General features: G+C 40.7%; 2 protein-coding genes across 2 annotated transcripts in view; both read right to left on the reverse strand.

Moving 5' to 3' along the window:
* Positions 1 to 2,415: 2,415 nt before the first annotated feature.
* Positions 2,416 to 5,205, reverse strand: LOC145445358 (uncharacterized). The gene is made up of 3 exons (XM_080323553.1): positions 4,947 to 5,205; positions 3,999 to 4,194; positions 2,416 to 2,866 (listed from the first exon to the last, which is right to left on the reverse strand). The coding sequence occupies exons 1-3, from the start codon at positions 4,964 to 4,966 to the stop codon at positions 2,597 to 2,599; spliced, it is 486 nt and encodes a 161-aa protein (XP_080179679.1). The 5' UTR covers positions 4,967 to 5,205; the 3' UTR covers positions 2,416 to 2,596.
* Positions 5,206 to 14,388: 9,183 nt separating this feature from the next.
* Positions 14,389 to 20,826, reverse strand: part of LOC145445102 (SH3 domain-binding protein 5-like) — a 38,473-nt gene continuing 32,035 nt past the window's right edge. Inside the window, exons 7-8 of the mRNA XM_080323238.1 lie at positions 15,948 to 16,079; positions 14,389 to 14,852 (exon numbers count right to left, since the gene is read on the reverse strand). Coding sequence (XP_080179364.1) covers positions 14,662 to 14,852; positions 15,948 to 16,079 — 323 coding nt within the window. The 3' untranslated portion in view covers positions 14,389 to 14,661. The remainder of the gene's footprint in view (positions 14,853 to 15,947; positions 16,080 to 20,826) is intronic.

Here is a 20,826-nt window from a genome sequence, read left to right on the forward strand (position 1 = left end):
GAGAATGACAGGCAGAAAATACTTTGGCGAGCCAAGTAAAAAATCTCTATATATTCTCGGGTGTATCAATTTCTGATGAATTGAAAGCAGTGAATTACGTTGTCAGCGCAAGCGTCTGGGTGTATGTGTGAGTTAGACGAAGTTAGAGTTAAAGTACAAAATAATATTTATCCCACGTAATTATTCAATACAATGGTAAACAAGAAACATTATGAACTCGTTTTAATCACAGCAACCCCTAGACACGTACTTCTATCAAGACACTCAAAATTATGGGATGTTACAGCTTGGTCACTATATTCCGAGCGGTGTGTAGCTTGGTAAAATCTTTGGATGGTGTGATCGTGAGGTTCACGTTCGCGTTCTGTGTGTGAAACTCACCAATTTAGAGGTTCACGTTCACAAACGAACCTTGGTAGGTTCTGCACTGTTACCCTAAACCCTTTTTCAGATATTACAATTTTCACTTCCTTATAACATCTTTGGTTAAAAATTTATTGCATTTCAACTACGGCCCACTATGTGCATGGCTCTGGTAGCATTAAAGAAATCAACACTAAACGAGCATGCACCTTGACAATCTTAAAAAATTTACTTGGTTTGGTACAAAAGTTGATATATTATTTAATGAATCTCTGCTGTGAACTTGACCCACAATGACACAACATCAATAACGAAATACACTACATGTACATAGAATTATGCTTATTGCTTATTCAACCAGTCAATGAAGTTGATATCCTTGTTTGATGTAAAAAATCTAGCAAGCATACGGGGTCAATCTTGATTTCATATGTTTATAGTATCATAAAAACCACATCTGTGCGATTGGGGTATTGGGCTGAATGGGGTAATATCGGTAGCAAGTATAGAAACTCGTTTTACACTCTGCTCAATATCAACATTTAGCAATACTCAGACGCCGAATGCATTGTCCGGTCTGGCCTAGACCGCTAAGGCGTATAAGCTTATATTCCTTGCAAGTCCTTGTCGAAATTGTTGGCAAAGCAAGGGAAGATATTGATTTTATGTGATTGTTATGTCATTTCATTACCCCAGTTGATACATTTGGCGACGTTTAAAACGTCAATATGTACTTCATTATCGTGGCATTATGTGGCCCGAGTAGTCGCTAGGTGTCGTGAAAATTAATATGGGCTATCACTTCATTGAAATGTATGGTTGGAATTATCAATATGACGTCACGTGACGTCATGAGGTTCACGTTCGCGTTCACACAGAACATTTCAAAAAGGTTTGCGTTCACACGAACCTGAACCATCAAGAGGTTCACACCATCCCAAGTAGAATCGTCCTGCTGTTTTGGTAGTTTCATTGGTAGGTTTTCCGACTTCGTCTTCTGGCAGCCTCAGCCGAGTGACTGCGTGCTTATGTCATAATTCCGGCTCAAATTAACCCATGTTATATCGACTTTATTTTGAATATAGATTACGCATACTAGGAACGTAGGCTACGTCACCACGGTGAACAATTAGACACTGAACAACCTTCAAATTACACGTAATTCTGGTTCAATTTATATACAGCCAATATTTTTATTGCACATTCAAATGTATGATTCAAAATCTCAAGCAATTTTCTCGGGCCGTAAAATGCCCGGGTCTGCCGTCTACAAAGGAAAGGACATACTTTATTTTTGTCCGTGATGTTTTTGCGGCATATACACCGACTCATGATACACATATACACACGTTCTGCGCATATGCATGCCATGAGTGCATGATGTGCATATGCCGCTGGACAAGGAAGGTGCATACATAGCCTTGAATGGCTTTCTAAGTCTTGCACCACCTCTCCATGTTATCCTAGTAATGCATGAGCGCCAAGCGGGGAAGTCATGGATACAAGTCTTACTAATCAGGTCTCTGGTCTGACCCGGCCAGGGATCGAACCCACAACCTACCGATCAAGAAGCCGGACGCTTCAACATTACGCTATCTTGTCGGTTAAAAGCCTTCGGGGAATCCCTAATTTTCAGTGAGTCACAAAACCAAAAGCTTACCTCATTACACAATAACCACACATTTAATACATTACTTAAATTGTGCGCCCGGAAACACCGGTCAAGAAAAACTGATTCAAAGGTAACAGTTGTGTTTTAGTTAGTTGCGGATTTTTAAAGGTCGTTATATATCTAGTTCTAGTGAGTAGTTCTAGTTGTAGTAGTATAGATGCAGATTTTGAAAAGTGACTAGTTGCAGTTTTAGTTCTAGTTGCATATTTTGAAAATTGCGTAGTTCTAGTTATAGTTATAGTTGCGAGTTTTAAAAATTGAGTAGCTCTAGTTCTAGTTTCGGTTTTGAAATCCAGTAGTTTGTGCAAGTCTGATGGTGGTAGAGAATTTTGTGTAATCTTCCCCTCTTGCTCCCTCACCGTAATCACCAGACGCAGAAATATTACATTGAGCAACATTTTTGATCACTAGTCACGAAAAATATCATATAATAGTTCATAAACAATACGCAACAATACGTACTTTATAGGTACGTAACAAATAACATCATCATCATGCATTGTCCAGTCACATGATCCGGAAATTCTGACTTCGCGGGATAAAATCCTCTCTTGTAAGCATTCATTGTCTCATATTGGCTGGGTACACTATTCCTCTTTTCTGTCGGAAGCCGGGCTGATGGTACCCTCTCTTCATAAAGTATGGCGAGTATAATTCCCCGTTTCGTTTCCAATTTGATCGTCCGGGGTGTACTTGCTGATGGGAGATTGTATTTGGGAAATATTTTTTGAAGAAGTATGGTGAGTACAGCTGGTCTTTATCTCGCAATGAAACATGAAATCCTTCCGGCACCTGCAGTCCAGTGCTGTCAGATTCCGCCAGTTCGAGAATCTGAAACATAAATTAAATTATATATATATCTAGGGAAGATAATGTCAAAGTGAGGGCGCTAGTCTCAGAATTTGTCAACTTCTAATAATGCAAAACATGGAAATCATTTATTATTCATAAACCAAAGCGTTTATTTTAAATTTACTTCAGTGGCTACCCAATCGATTCCGTTCTAGATTAATCTTCCGGAGTACGAGAGCACAATTATTAGATTACCGACGAATAAAATAGTTTTGGCGTCAACTTACGTGCCACTGCGCAGCTAAGAATAGTTTGTTAATACACACTAATATTGCTTGCTTTCTTAGTCATTTTGGCCTGACGATTTATCGACGATATTGGTACAAAGGTTACTGATGAGGTTTATGTCTTGTGTGGTAAATGATGTGTGAGTTCGACCTGGCATGAGAAATGCTTCCTTAATGGCGTAGATCAGTTTTCAAACACGACAAATGGCAAACGCTGCACCATAACGTACCCACGGAAAAAAGAATTACGGTACCAACACTCGATGCGAACGACGGTTGCAATTCTGAAATGAGCTGATGCGGCATGGTCTATAAAGATTATATGAGACAGCAAAACATTGCTTTCAGACGCAGGCACGTGACGTCGATTTGTAGGACGTAACAAGGGTACCCGACCTATTCGCTACGCAGATGCTAGCGATTTATCACATCTCACGATAATCGGCATGAATGATCCTGGTATGACGATATGCATAGTACTATATCTCTGTCAATCCTAATACTGACTTTCGATATAGGCTACATGAAATTGTGACATCTCAAGGTCGAGAATAATTTACAGGATCGACACTACAATTCATACCTTAGTGTTGGAGGTTTTTTCTAGGCTTCCCTCGCCACATGATCCGCGTATGCGGTCTGTAACAAAAGCCTAGGACGAAACCGGCCGTTCTCTAAAGTCGTTTTGCTCCAGACCGATGTTCATGATATGATTCGTGAGCTTCCGACTTAGACATTGCAATAGCAATGGAAGTATTGATGCGGTGATGAAGATTAAAACATTAGGTATTGATATACGGGCCGCTGGCGCTTTGGCATCAGATAAATTTATGCGGGGAATAATTAATTTGAAAATGATTAAATGCAATGAGATTTGTTCTTACCTTTTTAACAAGGCTGTCCTCGTCATTTGATGGCATGTCGCTTATATCCGAAAATTCACGGATTGGATTCGGTCCATCGGTAAGCTCAATGCTTGCGAACGCTGGGTTGCCATCGCTCCACGGGGAGCCTTCTTTTAGAGGCATGCCTTCTAACCCTCTCATCATGGATAGCAGTAAAAATGGCGAGAGAACAATTCTGAAAGAGAATTGGTGGTGGATCGCATTAGGCATTATATGATGAGCGACATATCGGATGGCGATGTGGTGGTTCGTGTGATGATTATAATAATCGCTATGTAGGCTATGTATCGTTATGTAGGCTATGGATGATCATTATGAGGCACCATCACCGTCCAATATTTTGTAATAATATTTATTCAACAGATTTTAGTGTACAACACGACATGGCAAACTAAGTCGAGACAGTCTAACGAAAATGGACACTGAATAAATTGACTTCGGTACGGAGTTGTCAAATTTCGATAGCTCAAATTGGTGATAGTTTCACGCATAATTTGGAATGGATTATTCGATTTTTAAATGATCCTAACTTTAGGATGCAATATCGCAGAGAGATCCAATTGCCGTAGTATATCGTGAAGGATCGACGCTATATATATGCTATTATTGTCACAGAATCTTCGTTGTTCATACGCGGGTTACTCTTTTCGGCAAAACGATTTTATATATCTAAATACGAGTCACGTCAAGGAAATGCAATATAAACGAAAATAGTGTATAGTGCAGATATTTTCGATCCATATCCCGTCAAAAATTATTTTATGTCAGCTAGTGTTACTCTCGCACTATAACAGATGGCGAGGAATTATATGCCAATGTATTTAGTTATTTTTCAGGAAAATCATTATATTTCTCTTTGTGGCACCCCGACTGAAGCACAAAATGTAGACCATATATAGGCCTATATACAAAGAAAATTCCAAATACCTGAATTTTGCAATTTTCATTGTGGCAGAGAATTTATCAGCTGGTCGATATGAAATATAGATACCGTGGTTTCACTCCAGGCTTACGTATATCCTGCTGCTACAACATATAAAATGAACAGTGGGTTGGACGATAAGTCTAAAATCGTAACAAAATTCAACACAAGTGTTTTGAATTGGCTCTCTGTAAATACGAAACATAACATAACATAATTATTTTGTCGTCACGTAGAATTCTGAATGCGAGAAAGAAAAATACTCGTGTAGACCGATATCAGTCTGATTAATGAACGATCTCGAAAGCAAGAGAGCTTTTTAGCTACAACTGATAGTCCATGAAGCCTTTCAACGTGGTACTTCTAATACCGACTCATCGCAACGCTTGAGCACCTTTAGTCGCCCTGGTGCATAGAATCCTCTATAAACGGATATCGTGTGTTTCGTCGATATCCACCATGGTATCGGGTGCGAATTCGGTAAAGGGCACTTGCAGGTTATTTAAGCTTTCATACTCATTTCAATGGGTGAAAACGAACGGAAAGCGCAATTCACATGAAGATATATTCCATATAGATGGAGTGAGCTATGCTTCGCGCACCACATTTTGCACTCCCTTGTGGTGGTAGATTAAAGTAGAGCCCATTACACCCCTGGCATATACGCCTATAAAGATTGGTGTATTTCAATTATTTTCTGCCGTTGTAATGGGTGTGAAATGAACAAGTGATAGCAGAAAGTGCCGATTATCCGATTCATCTATCTATTTCTATACCTATGTAATTGCACAGTATGGCTCGGCATTTGTGCTAATTTTTTTCTATCCATTTGTAGTGTAAATCAACAGCCTGTGTTTTACTGATGTGCTCTTTTGACCCAGATCCATACTATATACTGCTGCTTATTATAATTTCAATTTAGAGCATTACATTTTGAAGCATTCAGGTCCCGGTCCATGTCCCACGCCCTTCAAAAATTAGCCAAACTATTGGATATCTTCCCGCAATTTAGACAACTGATTCGAATCTCCTAAATTCACCCGGTGAAATGCGGTCAAAATTAGGCCTAATACGATTCAGCAATCGCAAATTTTGAATGTATTTCATCCGCGCAGAAATGTCACTTATATACCCGTCCGGTACCTTTTTCAATCACAAGGATTATTCCGCATATCTTTGTGGTTACATGAATTTAAAGGGCTATGGCTGTACGCAGAATAAACCTCTTAGCCGAACACGTCGGTTTACGATGTCTGTGTTTCGTGACCGCAACAAAAATCAATGATTTTCATGTGAATGGTACATTTAGGAGAAAAATCAACTACACTACGTCGCCATGACGATCTGTACTAGTGATAATACACGTGCCATGGTGAATAACAAATGTCGATATCGAATTACCGCGGATATCGATTCCCTAATGAATGAAAATCATGTGCTATGTTACATGAGTGAAGGTTCATTAGAAATAGACATAACATATGCCCACATATATAACATGAAAAGCTTTCAGGTTATGCCCGGTGTATAATTTCGACATGAAGTCTCCACTTGCTCTCGAAATATTACAAATCGCAACGGTATATTCGCTATCTAAAACTTGAATTTGCCACATAGGCTAATCTGTTATAGGATTAGCCCGATATCGATGCTGAAATTCGGGACTTTGGAGGTGTACAGCCCTAACAACAGCTGATTACAGCAGTGGTTCCCAACCTGTGGTACGCGTACCACTAGTGGTACGCGCAAGTCTTCCAGGTGGTAAGGGAGTAGATTCTGTTTTTTCGACCGAAGGGAGTTCTTAGTTCAGGTGGGGTGGATTTTGAGTTTTTTGAAGCCGTCGTCGCCGTGGCAAGGTCGTCTTCGTGGGTAGGGGCAATCCCACCAATAACGGCCTATACGTGGGAAGAGATCTAGTCGTAAAGCATTGGGATTCTTACCTAACCAAATTCCGTTTCAATATATTTGACCACAAGAATTCCAAATGGATCCACCACAGAAATCATATACTGCGCCTTAAAACGCTCAGTTTCGTCTCTTTTTCGCTGCCGTCGGCAGCTCGATATGGTGGAAACATTTTTGACCGCCTTCGGCGCGCGTAGCTTGTGTAGGTGGTACGCGAGCACTGCATATGGTACGTGGGTGGGAAAAGGTTGGGAACCATGCATTACAGAAACGCAACTATTACAAAGTACGGTCACTAATTAAACACCCAGCTTCCTTGTATCCTCGTAAATAACAGAAACAGGCTAGCTGTCACTACTGAAAAAAAGAATGCTTTTATTTTTACTGCTGTGTATTATAGCTCACACGCTGTACCTAGCAACTCTTTTCGCCAATACCTCGTATTGTCAGTGGTGAGCAATTATGTAAACTGCATACGCATTACTACTTTTCTCGTGCAGTGTGCATTGTGTGTGCCTAATTTATTCCTGTTCTTCTTTTATTACTACATGTTGAGAAAAGGTGGTTATCTGATTGACAGGCTTTACGAAGTCATTTTCGACTCTTTCCTTCCTTCCTCGTATCGCAATCTTGTGATATAACTGTTCCGAACTGTACTGAACTACTGAAGTTTAAGATCAAACAAACCCATTTCCGGAAAACAATTAACGCACGCCATTCTTCTCTACGAAATCCCAGAGAGGCGGGTTAGGCTCGCTTGAAAGGCACTCAACACCAGAGAAACTAAAATTGGGTTTTCCTCGCGCTCTAGAACATTGCCGAATAACCTGTTCACATATCGCGGGCTGCGTTTACAACGAAAATACATTTAAAATGCGGATCCGCTCTATTGTTCGAAACACTTTTTTTTTGGTCATACCCGTATATGAGGAATAACATCTGCACCTACATTATTCGGTTAATTTGTTTGCTATTTTCACGTGATAAAATAAATATGCATGCACATGTAACTGAGCTGCATTAAATGCAAATCCTGCATTCACCTCTATAGGGGTGATGCAAACTTACCTAAAATATACTTACTTCATAAAATCCTAAATGTACAATAAGAAAGTAGTAGTTAGATGGTGTTGTTGTAATCTTTTGTAATCGTTTGACTTCGAACGAAAAAATCCTGTGCATCAGATGTAGAATTTGCATTGGGTGAAGACTGTTCGGATTTGAAGTTACATGGCAGCATTGCATCGAATACCAACATCCGGGTCTTGTAGAAAGCTCAGCAAAATATTGCGAGGGTAAGAGGGCATGATATTGGATTTTGGAGACGAATAGCAGATAACGTGAACGGTAACACCATGTAACAAAATTTAGTTGAGCCAATTTTTTATATTTTCTATACCGTATTTCTTGATAAAACATATTTCTGGCATTTTTTGCCACAAGTGTCGCTTAAACTGTCATTTTAGGCTTTTTAAACTTCCCGCAAGAAGTTTTTCAATCTCCTATATTGAATTTCCTACTACGTGTGACGTCACACGGATCATCATTCATTCCATAATAGTTGGTTGTTGTAACAATCATCTTCTCAGTCTTGGTTGGTCAGTATTGGCTACTGAAAGCAATCTCAAATTCTTTTTCGTTTTGTTCTGTCAATGCACTAATTGTGGATCTAGTGAGTATAATCTCATCAATAATGTCAACATCTCAAATGTAACCGGCCTGCTAGTTGTTTTTGCTTTATCTTTGATGTTTCTATCAGTTGGAAACAAGTTAAGTACAAACCATATTTAGAAGTAAGGGTTTTTATACTTATTGACTTTGGCATGACGATTGGAGACAAAGATAAAGACTGGGCATTTCATGTATTCTACGAAACATGGCGATCAAATATGGATGAATGGATGGATGGATGGAGCGCTAAGGGGAGATCGGCATTCAATGTCATTTGCTATTAAAGAATCTGAATGAAAATTCGAAACCTTATAGACGAGTGTTATTTCTGTATGGGTGACATTCTAATATTCAAAATAACTAAAAAATGACTTGAAATTGCATATCCTTCCATGCCATCACCTCTTAAGCACCTGTTCCGCATTGCAGTAAGTTTCACTGCCCAAACTCAGACGCAAGTCACGCGAACAAAACCACTTCTGACGATTTTTGAAGTGGCTATATTTGTTCACATTATCCTTTTCATTGGCGTTTTCTTACGTCCAATAAATAATTATTGCGATTAATGCGGAGCAATTATGAGTAAAATCAAAAATTAGAGATGGATATAAAGATTTGATTGATAGCCTTTCCCAGATCGTTCCGAATGTCCGACTCCTTATTCCCGTGTATATTCATTGTATCGCATTGTGCATCTGTGATATGGTTTTTTGAACTATCCAAAACTTCGAGCATCAGGAAAAATATTATTCTGACGTGTTTTTCAGTGATAATTGCCGAGAACTTGTGCTAAGAAAGTATTGTGTTAGCACAAATACGCCGCCACTCGGGGTACTAGTATGGGTCGGCACATAACCGCTATGAACTCAGAATTCCCTGTGTTTTTCTCCTGTCACAAAGGCGAGTGTGCATCGGAGATAACGCAACTGCAGTGAGTGCAGTCAAGTTAGTTTAGTTCAGTAGTTGCTAACCAGTATTATACCGGCAGTACTGAAGCAGCACTTCGCTCAGCTCCACAAACACTTTGTCTTGGGCGTACCGCATAGGGTGATCAACCCAACTTCTGGGTGACTTCGCCCCCATACAGCGTTTTACAGCGTTCCTTTTCATCGCTACTAGAAAGAGAAAGTCCGCCCCCATACAGCGTTTTACAGCGTTCCTTTTCATCGCTACTAGAAAGAGAAAGTCAAGTGTGTAATTGTTGCATAGTCATACGAAGCGGAAACAATATTATTATTCATTGTGATCCTCTCTAAGCCCACGTGATCAGAGTTACCGGCGTAGAGTTGGCAGTGGAGGTGGTGTCTTAAAAGGTTTAGGGTATATCATTAAGAATTATACATATTCGAGAGGGCCCGCTGTTATTTATTACTTCAGTGCATCTTATTATTTCGTGGCCTCTCATCTGCTGCATAGAGTCAAGCGATATTGGCATCACCTAAACGTACCAGAGTAAACTAAAAGAAGAACTTCTTTCATGAGACTCACACGGTTCCAACTTGGTATTTCTTCACTGGCCACATCACCTTACCGTGCGGCGGCACTGTGCTGTGCTGTTCAAATTGCCTGGACAGGATTATTCAGCACCGGCCATTTATCCGTATATGGACTACGGATAATTGAGCACCGGAAGGATTAGGCCAACATGACACGGTCATTTTCTGCCAAGCTATAATCGCTGCCTCCTATCTTTTTTGGCACCATAATTCGAGCAGTCACATGTTGACGGAAACGTCATATGTCTTGATGTGTGGTGTCGCGGTGACGGCCGCACCAGCAATCGATAGTACTGTGCAGGGCTTTGGAGCAGTCGTAGATTTTAAACTGCTCCAGCTCCGGCGCCCTCTTCTATGATGAATTAGCTCCCGCTCCAAGCTCCAGAACTCACTGATACCACTGCTCCGGCTCCATCTCCGGCTCCGGCAACTATGGTTCGGTTGTAGCCGTCGCAGGGACCATCATTTTGTGGGGGTATGCAAAGTCCTGTGACGTGATAACTACTTCGTTTCGTTTGTCGATGATGTCTTATCTCCATGAGAACGCAACTTTCTCCATGCCATTGCTTGTACAAATGTACATTGTATACACATGATATAGCATTAAAACAGTGACGTGATGTTTTAATGCCGGTACTACGCTCGTTAACATCAAGGCACACAGTCTAATTTAATCTTGAAATTATGCGATTTGTTCAGATGTAACTGAAGAAATGACCGCATGTCGCGACCTTATCAGCAGAAATTCACTTTTTACCAAATATAGCCAATGACTTCAAATTCGATATTTGTGCGCTCGTTACCAATCCGTTCGTCGTCGATCAAGTTTAGTGGAGTATAGAAGGTTCCCCTTCAAACGAATCGAATAAACTCACAATTAGTGTCACTGACAATCTGGTTCTCAATATTTGAGAATTTAATTCAACTTCGTGCACCGTACAAGTCAGTAACCAATTATACTGCAAGCTCGCAAGTGACATTTCGCGACAATGAAGACAAGAATGAATACAAAAAATTGATGATTAGAAATTGGAAAGCGCCCATCCAAACACTAATTGCCCTCTTGTATTCAACACCAGGACGGGGTTCGGACACCGCATTGACTTGCTCGCATCGCGGCAATTGCAATTGTAGGCTACGCGGACTATAATAGCGATCTGGGCTGCTTTGATGCATTTCCCTATTTGCGTTCACAATTCGATCCTGGAGTAAACGATCGTGCGCTTGAATGAATTTCAATTCATAGGCAAAAACGATAATACACTATCCAATTTAGCGCTACAAATAAAAAGCTATCGACGAAGTCCGTGCATTTGCTCGTCCAATCCAGAAAGCAGACAATGTTTCTCGGCGTGCGGCATGGGCGCCTCTAAATCAACATGTGCATTGTGCTGCAAAGTCATGGTTATATCCTATGGCGTCGCTCGGGGCCTACGATATTTACGGCCTTATCTGGTACATTATGCTTGCAAGAGCTAACAGGCCGATGCCCACAAAACAGAAATTCGCGATTTCGCTTCTCGCTACCAGACGCATCGCCTCAGATAAGCTGTATGCATTCGTACCACAGGTCAAATCAGTACCTTACCGTCAGAAAGTGCCAAGAGACAGCCTCGTGGATGCAGTTATCCACCGATTGCAGAAGTAGGCTAAGTAGTGAGAAAATACCGACAATCCGACATGCTCATGTAAACCATTTTATTGCATGGTAAAATCAATTCAAGCACGTGAAGAAGAATTGGTACACATATCATATTAGAAACTACTTGCAATACCCAACTTGTATCACAAACAAACTTGCAGCATACAAGCTACGGCCATAAGTACCGGTAATGAGAATGAAATGCATCACCGAAGAATGCAAGCTACGTCTTGCTCAACTGTCGTTGTTTTAAAGTCCGTTTTTAAAGCATTTTTCTCACAGAGGCATTAACTAGCTTCTGCTTGTTATTGAAATATATATTCGCAATGTTTTTGTCGCCAATTTCAAAACTTGATCTCGATGATCATAACATGCAAAGTGCAAAGCCCCCCCCCCCCCCCAAATAAAAAATGATGCAAAACTTATTCACTTCTGTTGAACCAACCAGAAACCTACCCCCACACATTTGCCTATACCGTGAGAATCGTCCACAAAGCGTTAATCAGGTTCAAGAATGAAGCCATATCTTCCGTGAGAGGCAAGTAACTTCTGCAAGCTGCAATAGTCGACTCATAGAATGGAGCAAGAGCTAAGTTGACATTCTGCTTGTTGGATGTAACGAGGCATACATCACTTTTGACGCTTTCCGCAAATTCGAATCATTATCATGAGATTCCCTGATTTTGTGAAGATGGCTCCATGCAATAAATCCGCCGGGTGATGATACACCTGAAGAATCAACGGCGAATGAGAATGGAGGAAAGACAAATTTCTTGGCTCGAAAAGTTCTTCCAGTAAATTGTGCCCGGATTTGTCTCATACATTTTTGAGATATTTCGGGAAGTTGAATATAATGCGCCACGGCACACCTAGTCATCATTGAATTCCATACGGTAGAAAATTACATATTGATTACCCTCTTCTGTACATGGTATATAGCTTTCTGGAGTGTGGGACTCGGTCAAATCTTATAAACTGCTCATTTTATCAGACAGCTCAAAATCTTTCAATTGATCATTCTGAAATATCCTTCTCTTTGGTGGTTTTCTGCAAGGGGTCATAGTCGGGATCAATGAAGGCCGTTGCAGCTCAGGCTCCGATCGGATGGTAGGAACTGGTTTTCTATCCAAGAGCAGTTTTTTTTTTCGAAAGTCACACAGTCTTTAATGTACTTTGCTTTTTCGAAGTGCAACGCACAAATTACAGAATTCTTCGTTGGCTTCCAATCACGTCCATTCACGAAAGATATTCATTTTTTGGCGACTCCAAATCCTCAAATGGAAATTGAAACTTTTTGTTTAGTTGTCAAATATCCAGCCATACAACCATAAGCACAGCATTTATTGACTATTATCAATTATTTTACCTTAAGCTAAACCTGAGTCACCAAGTATATACAATCAGTCATAATTAACTGGAAGAAACGCCACATGAAGCTCTTCGCCACCAATTCTTCACCACATACATAATACGCACCATAAAGAATTATTAAACCACTGCATAGCGGTATCCTACGTCACGCTGTAATCCGGTCAAAACGACAGCTAAACGTTTTCCACTACACTATACGGAATATAGTCCCTGAAGCATTTAGCAAATCACGGCATCATCCTGTAACATTTCAAAGGCGGCGACGAGCTCAAAAACTTCAACTCAAACTTGAGGGGTCTGCTACAGAGTATTTCAATCGCATTACTGTAGCCTGCCTAATAGTATAAGACGGTAAAAACGGCAGCTTAAAACATAGCTGTCAACCTTCAACTCGAAAACTCGCTTCAAAATGCGAAGAGTCCGGTATGAGAAGCGAAATCGAGACAATCGCCGATTGTCACGTTGAGAGTAATCGTCCTATCAAAACTTTCGCCCATTATTACGTCATGAGTAATAGCGAATTTCTGTTTTGTGAGCATCGGCCTGTTAGCTCTTGCAAGTGTAATGTACCAGATAAGGCCGTAAATATCGTAGGCCCCGCGTCGCTTATATATTCGTCCCATTACTCATTAGGTATATTGCTCATCTCACATAAGCATCAATCCCGTTTTGTGACATGAATCGTTTTCATTATTTTTCGAGCCACACAATTGGCCATCGGTATTGTGCTGATTACGAATTTGAGGGTGTATCTATATTGCAGTAATTACGGAATAACGCGCGGCAAATCCTGACTACCCTGGTTTGGCACAGGGTTACTATGGTTAGTTAGAAAAGGCGGTGCTAACGAGGCAACGATTGCTAACTTTTTGAACGATTATCGTAAAATTATGTGAATTCAGCTATCAGTAAGAGCACAGCGTCTTATGAAATACATCAGAGCCGGAGCTACTGTTCATATAATCGGCTCCAGCTCCCGCTCCTTTAAATAAACATAGTACTGTAATATATGTGCAATGAGGTGTGTATTGGTATATTTTCGTTTTTATGACCCGGCCGAAAATATGGGGTTCCCCAAGGATTGCAGAATGCAGATTTGCGTTAGTGCGCGCCGCTGGCACAGGTTGAGAAACACTGCTCAACAGTGAAAGTTAGCGCTAATTCGCTATCAAAGCATACCCCTTATGACTTCCTAATTCATCCACGATACCTTTTTCGTCGCATTGCGCTCATTTGTTGAAACGTGCTTTGTGCATGTACTCCATAGCATTATGTCCATCGAACTGCAGATAAGTGATATATGACAGCAGTGCAGAGGACCATTCACAGCTGGCAAATAGTTGTAGACAACGTGCGAGGAACGAATGTTGTGTAGAGTTTTATTGCACATCCAATCGCAATACATAGCCTACATACATAGATCAGAGGAACAACATCATTATAAGCAAGAGAACAGACTACTGGCTTCATTGCAGCATGCCGTAAACAGCATCGGCCATACATAATGGTTCGGTATTTATAAAGAACGCAATATTCCATATTTCGCCACGGCAGCGAACAACGGTAACAAAATAATTGACTGTCGATATGAATGCATATATGTAACTTGACCACACTAAACGAGGTCCAATAAACTCAACATAACTCGTCGAATATATCAAATTCGTCGGCTTGCGGTATTGCTTTTTTGGCTGTCGCTGAACCCTTCTTTACTTCGGACTGGATATTGACACCGTGTAGACGGGTGTAGGTGGAATCGTTCTTATCAGTACCTTCGTCCGAAAATAGGCTTTCGGAAGCCTCGGTGATCGCGGCCATGCCGTTTCCTGAAATATGCTCCAAAGGCATTACTATAACATCCCAAAATGAAGGGTGTAGGGAAAATGTCTCATAAAATCCACTTGGAATCACAGATCAGCCGCGGTACCATATCTTATGACAGGCATCGCCAAAGCAATTTCATCATTAACGTATCCCGCGATCAGTTCGTGCCAGACAAATATGATTTATTATTATGCCATTCATCAGCTAAATGACTATACTTACGCGACCATGGCGTTGGTAAGCTGGTATTGCAACCAGTACTAATTCTGCTACCGTTCGATACCCAAACGGATCAAGCTACGTGTCGCAGTAATGAAGCAAATTGCCTGTTTAGCTCTATAGTACAACTCCGAGTTGTTAAAGTTGTTAAGGTGGACGAATCAGTCACAAACATGTAGGTAGGGTATGGGTGATTTGCGCTATCAAGTTTCCACACATGAATAATTAATGCGTAAACTAGTCATTCTCTTTCATTTCCGCAACTGGGGTGTTAAATCGTACTACTCACACTATATATTTAAAAAGCATGGTCAAGAATTTGTTTTGATGTGTGTGAATTGTGTATGTTTCGTGAGTGGTCTGCCTAATAATTAATTGATAATATTTATATGAAGCAGTAAGACAAAATATAAACTTGCATCACGGAATTGAATCGCACCCGCCAAATGAGATCTAAGCGAAGTCAGTTTCGTACGTTCTACTACTTTATCAGTATGCGACCAAGCAGTATGCGACAATGCCAACACCGTGACATACGAAGATAATGAACGGTGCCGTAATCGTAATTTTGGTGGATATTCTTTTCCTGTACATTGCGATGTCATTTGGGTACGACGCTAACAGAAATCGCAAGTTGTATTGCGTTGGAAAATCGGATTGTCACATCGGATTTTCCGTTCTGTTATAGCTGCGCTTTCAGTCCAATATATGTTTTATTTTATGCTTATGACGTTACGCGATTCTTATGGAAAATCCATCGTCCCTTTGCAGAAGACACCAATGCATACCGGGAATGACTGCCGATGATAACAAATGAAGTAGGCTAATCAACATTTGAAATATGCTAGATTAAAATCAAATCTCTACAATCACGATACCTCGCCCTTTGACGACTGCAGTTTCTTCGGATGAGTTTCGTCTCAGTTGACGAGCTCGGAGGTTCGGCTTTTGCGCTAAGGCGGGCTTGAATCTCGACGCTGGAGCCGTGTTGGATCTTCTTAACTGAGGCCCTATAGGGCAAGTTGAAAATCATATTGAATCGTAATTGTTCTGTATCACTAATATTTTGTAATAGCGCTTGCTTATTATATATGTCATGGGAACATTGGACACATAGTCGACCAGTGTAGCGATGGGCAACACGAACGATTCAGTAGGGTTGGAAGGCGCTAAAGTAGGGGTTCTCAAAGGATGAGCCATGGCCCACATGTGGGCCACAGGAATAATTTGAGGGGGGCCAAGAGCTATTTGGAAAATTGTAGAATATATTCAAATATATATTCATAGAATCGAGTTATACGTAGGCTACATGAAGCTTTTCATCCGAATCTGACGAGACCTAGTGGCACGTATTGAGTCACAATTTACAAGTCGAAAATGGGAGGGGAAACGGCGGCTTTTGTCAGTGACCGTATACGGCACCACCGAGACGGATTTAGCGAAGCACTTTAATCTTTGGAGTCGGTCTAAAATATGCGGCCTTGAAATCATTGTGCATAATGTAAGGGTGACATGAATTATTTGTATCGTTGGATTTAATGTTCTGACGTAGGTATCGTACAAGACGTAATATGTACAGTTGTACACGTACAGTACATATATTACACAGCTAGCATATTAAAAAATTCTTCCTCCACTTCTCTGAAGTATCCCATTCACCAAAGAATTTTTCTAAGAGAGCTCAGAATTAAAACCCAATCATACAGTGGATGCGGGGATTGGATCACTATGGGTTTGGCGACGTAAGTGGGTGGGTGTCTGATATTAAAGGCTACTCCAAGTTGTTTCGACACCTTCCCATCTTTTCATTGTATCGCAGTCTTGTGATGTTTTGAAACGATGAAAATATTAATAAACCTGACTGATTGAGTGGAACAGCAGATGTACACAAGTGTTATACGATCTTCCATGACCGTAACTGTCACACCCAAAACCCTCATTTGGGAAGAGCTCGAAGGGGCCCAAAACTATTTTGTTGGAGGATATTATTTAATATGAAAATTTTCGTCACGCTTGGCGCGATTTCATGTTGCTTCAGGTCAGACATGGGGTAATCGCGATTAGTAATCGTAATCGATTACGACGATTACAGCATTTCCAAGTAATCGTAATCGCAATCGATTACATTCGAAAAAAATCCGAAGTAATCGTAATCGTAATCGACTACTTTACATATCTAATCGATTTCTTTGTGAAAGAACAATTACTTTTCATTTGTGCAATGCCCATGACATAAACTGAACATTCGTGAGCAATGAAGAGTTCAATTTAAAACAGGTTTTGGACAGCAGAAATGACGGATTGTCAAACGCCTCTGCTAATTATTGCGTCACAAGTATTGGTTCTTGATTGCGTAACGAGTTATCCGCACATAGCAAATAGATAGTCGATATACATGTAGTACTGTGATTGTAAGAACACCCGCTATGCATTATGTCAGGTTGTCAATACGCTGCAGACGCCACTACCTCGCAGCAGGATAATAATCACCACTCTGCGTAGTTTCGAATAGTAACGTATGTAGGCCTACTATGTATTGATGTTTTGTTATGCTTTTAGTTACTCGCAGTTTGACCATTGCTGATTGGCGAGCGGTAGGCCTATCTACGTATACACCGGGCAAAGATTTGAAATTTTTTACTCGTCAAATTAAACATGACAATTTTTACATCGAAGCATTAAAAACCAACGGCTGCTGATAAAAAATCGTAACCGAGCCGTTATTCTCCGTTACTTGAATAACGGCAGCTCGGAATATCTGTATTAAGTGGATTGTAGGCAGAAGTCTATGTTTACCTCACCATATTCTCATCCGGCCGACTTGAAACGGGCAACAATTTCTATTTCGCAATTTTATACTCAACATTTGGATCTGCCACTATAGCCATCCGCTTATACATCATGTTAGCGTGGATTGCTGCTAGAATCAGTACCGAAATAGCATTTCGCCTCCCCCCTTCTCAAAAAATGATGATCTTTGGCCCCCATAAGGCGATCAATAAGAATTATGGCAGGCGAAGTTCCCCAGACCCCCCTGTAACGACCGGGCTTTTCACAAGAGCTGGAAAACACGATTTGATGCGATATGGAATCGCTGTGTATTTGCTGTCAAGTCGCGCCAAGACGAATATTTAGGCACGTAATTTACAACCATAGCTGTATTGTATGTTGTTGATTCGTGACCTACTTTCTGCTATATCAGGGGTTCTCAACCTGGGGAGCGCTCCCCCCATGGGGAGCGCGGGAAGATCTCAGCGGGGCGCGAGAAATGAACCACGTCTGTATGAATTCTGACTAAAAATGTGCATCACAATCATTCTGAGAGGATGGTTGTTAAAGATGAAACTTATTTCGTATTCAAGAAATCTCGCCAAATTCTAACTCCAGCATTCGCGCTCAACGGAGTATAGGCTGGTTTCAACTTCATTTGAGCAAATTTTTGATATTCTTTGAAAAGTTGGAGCAATTCCCACGTGTTAGTCATAGCTTCATAGCTTTGCAGTAGCCTAAAGTTCGGTGCGCTGGGTAGCTGTTGTTAATAATTGGCGAACTGCACTGCCTAAGACAGATTTAGATGCAATATAAGTTGCCCGGTTTCGCCCTCAATTAAGCTACCCTAAATAAACACAATTTATTCAATTCCAAAACCGATCGAATTTAGCATGTCAGTACAGAACGATGCCGTGCTTTCTGTAGTCACTACAAGCATTAGGATTTCTCAGTGCAACCTACCTTGAAATAATTTGATCTACTGTTCAATGTTTTTTTGCTATTTTCAAACAAGTTTGGGGAAATTTGTCAGAAATGTTAAAGACTCAACAACTGGAATGCGGATTCGAACTTGGTGTAAGACATACCATATGTATACTATTAGATCAGGGAAGGGCGACCTGTTGCTGTAGATGGGAATTTGTGCGGCCGTCGACACCTAATTCAATTAGTATGTGTTGGCATCCGTCGACATACAAATTGAAATTACGAATTCACTCCAAAATTTTTGAGAGATTTTAATTAATCTTGAAATTTTCTTCACACTCCGCGCAATTCAACATAACCTAATTTTTAGATAGTAGCACCCTTCTCACTCTTAGCCGGGATCGGAATCGTGCGCTCCGCACGAAAGAAATTTGGTTATGGTACATTTGGGCGATTTCAATATATTTCCACTACCGATACAATCGACTATCCTGATCGGGGGTCAAGAAATAACAGCATGAACCAAGTGACTAATAGCATTTGGCCCACCCGAAGACGCATTATCATTTATAACTTGCCCTAAATTTTCAAAAGCACTCTCTCAATGAACCCTACCGGTGTATCTGATCACATGGGCTAAGAGAGGATTAATATTTGATAATAATATGTGATACTGCTACTATTAATTACGGAATTCATTCGTGAATCTGAAAAATTTTCGCGCTCGGTGCGACAATATGCAATCCCAGCATCTATTCATACAATTGCGACTCGCGATTTCGGTACGTACAGAAAAGGCTTTTGTTAAAAGTATAATCGTCCGGACTCCGTAGTTCACCGGCAATGGATATGGACAGATTAACATAGGTATTTCGCGTCCAGTTAGTTCATTACGGCTATGCCCTGGAATGCGGCCTCAGGCTACATAGGTAATCGAAATAGGCCGTGATTAGCAAAAAGGTTGCCTACCTCTGTATTAGATGATGTTCTCTTTTTGACATGACGAAAAGTGTAGGGGGGGGTCAGGGGGGCGCAATATTTTCGACCATCCCCAAGGGGGGCGCATGTCCAAAAAGGTTGAGAACCGCTGTGCTATATAGTAAAAATATATTGGACTCGCCGTAACGTTTCAGACGATAAGAAAACTAAACGAGAAACTTTCGTGAGTCGCACCCAGAAATTGTAATTTCTACACGGGGTTCATCATTTTCCTCAGTGGGTGCCCCGGGTGGCATTTGTATTGTGGTGCTGATATTGAGAATCCTATTCGTCGCGACCATCCAGCGCGGCTATATACAATGGAAAATACACAATGGTTCGGCAAACGTCGCATGTCTTGGTGTGTCGCGGCGCGGTATTGGCCGGCACCGAAATGACGATTTCTGTAAGTCATGCACTGGTATAATATGTCATATACAGGAAATGACGCAATGATATCTCATTTAAAAAGAAAGACCTTCTCTCATGAGGTCTTTTCATCGCATTGTTGTCTTCCAAAGATAACTTCTAAGAAGCAAAATAAATGTAATCGTGAGTAATCGTGATTATTTTTCCAAAATGTAATCGTGAGTAATCGTGATTATTTTTCCAAAGTAATCGTAATCGTAATCGTAATCGACTACTTGCGGATTTTGCTGTAATCGTAATCGTAATCGCGTGATTCAGAAGTAATCGTAATCGCAATCGATTACATTCATGAAATAATCACCCCATGTCTGCTTCAGGTACAAATTTAAATATGATTAGCAAAAGGAAAATGCACATATTTTAGTGAAATAGGCATATCGGCGACGACGATTACCACACATTGAACAGGACTATGATTCTAGGATAAGAGGTGGACCACAGAACATTTTCAAAACGGAAAATGGACCACTGCCGAAAAAAGGTTGAGAACCCCTGCGCTAAAGCCATCATCAAATTTGCTGATATTCGATTGATATTCGTGATTAACTCAAACATTTCGCTCGCCCATAAATTTTCACCTAAGTTACGCCACGGAATAATGAATTCAAAATCGATTCTAATCAGTGATCGCTCGATTATAATCAGACGTTTTGC

This window comes from Botryllus schlosseri, chromosome 8 (genome assembly GCF_051294905.1).
Source record: "Botryllus schlosseri isolate E-star chromosome 8, Bs_hap1, whole genome shotgun sequence".
Taxonomy (NCBI): domain Eukaryota; kingdom Metazoa; phylum Chordata; class Ascidiacea; order Stolidobranchia; family Styelidae; genus Botryllus; species Botryllus schlosseri.

What these genes read in the sequence shown, in the direction of transcription:
- LOC145445358 (XM_080323553.1), bottom strand. Translation starts at nt 4,966, where the DNA reads ATGAAAATTGCAAAATTCAG. An exon ending in ATGAAAATTGCAAAATTCAG is followed by an intron (nt 4,195 to 4,946) that starts GTATTTGGAATT and finishes ATTCTCTTTCAG; the next exon opens with AATTGTTCTCTCGCCATTTT. An exon ending in AGGACAGCCTTGTTAAAAAG is followed by an intron (nt 2,867 to 3,998) that starts GTAAGAACAAAT and finishes TTTATGTTTCAG; the next exon opens with ATTCTCGAACTGGCGGAATC.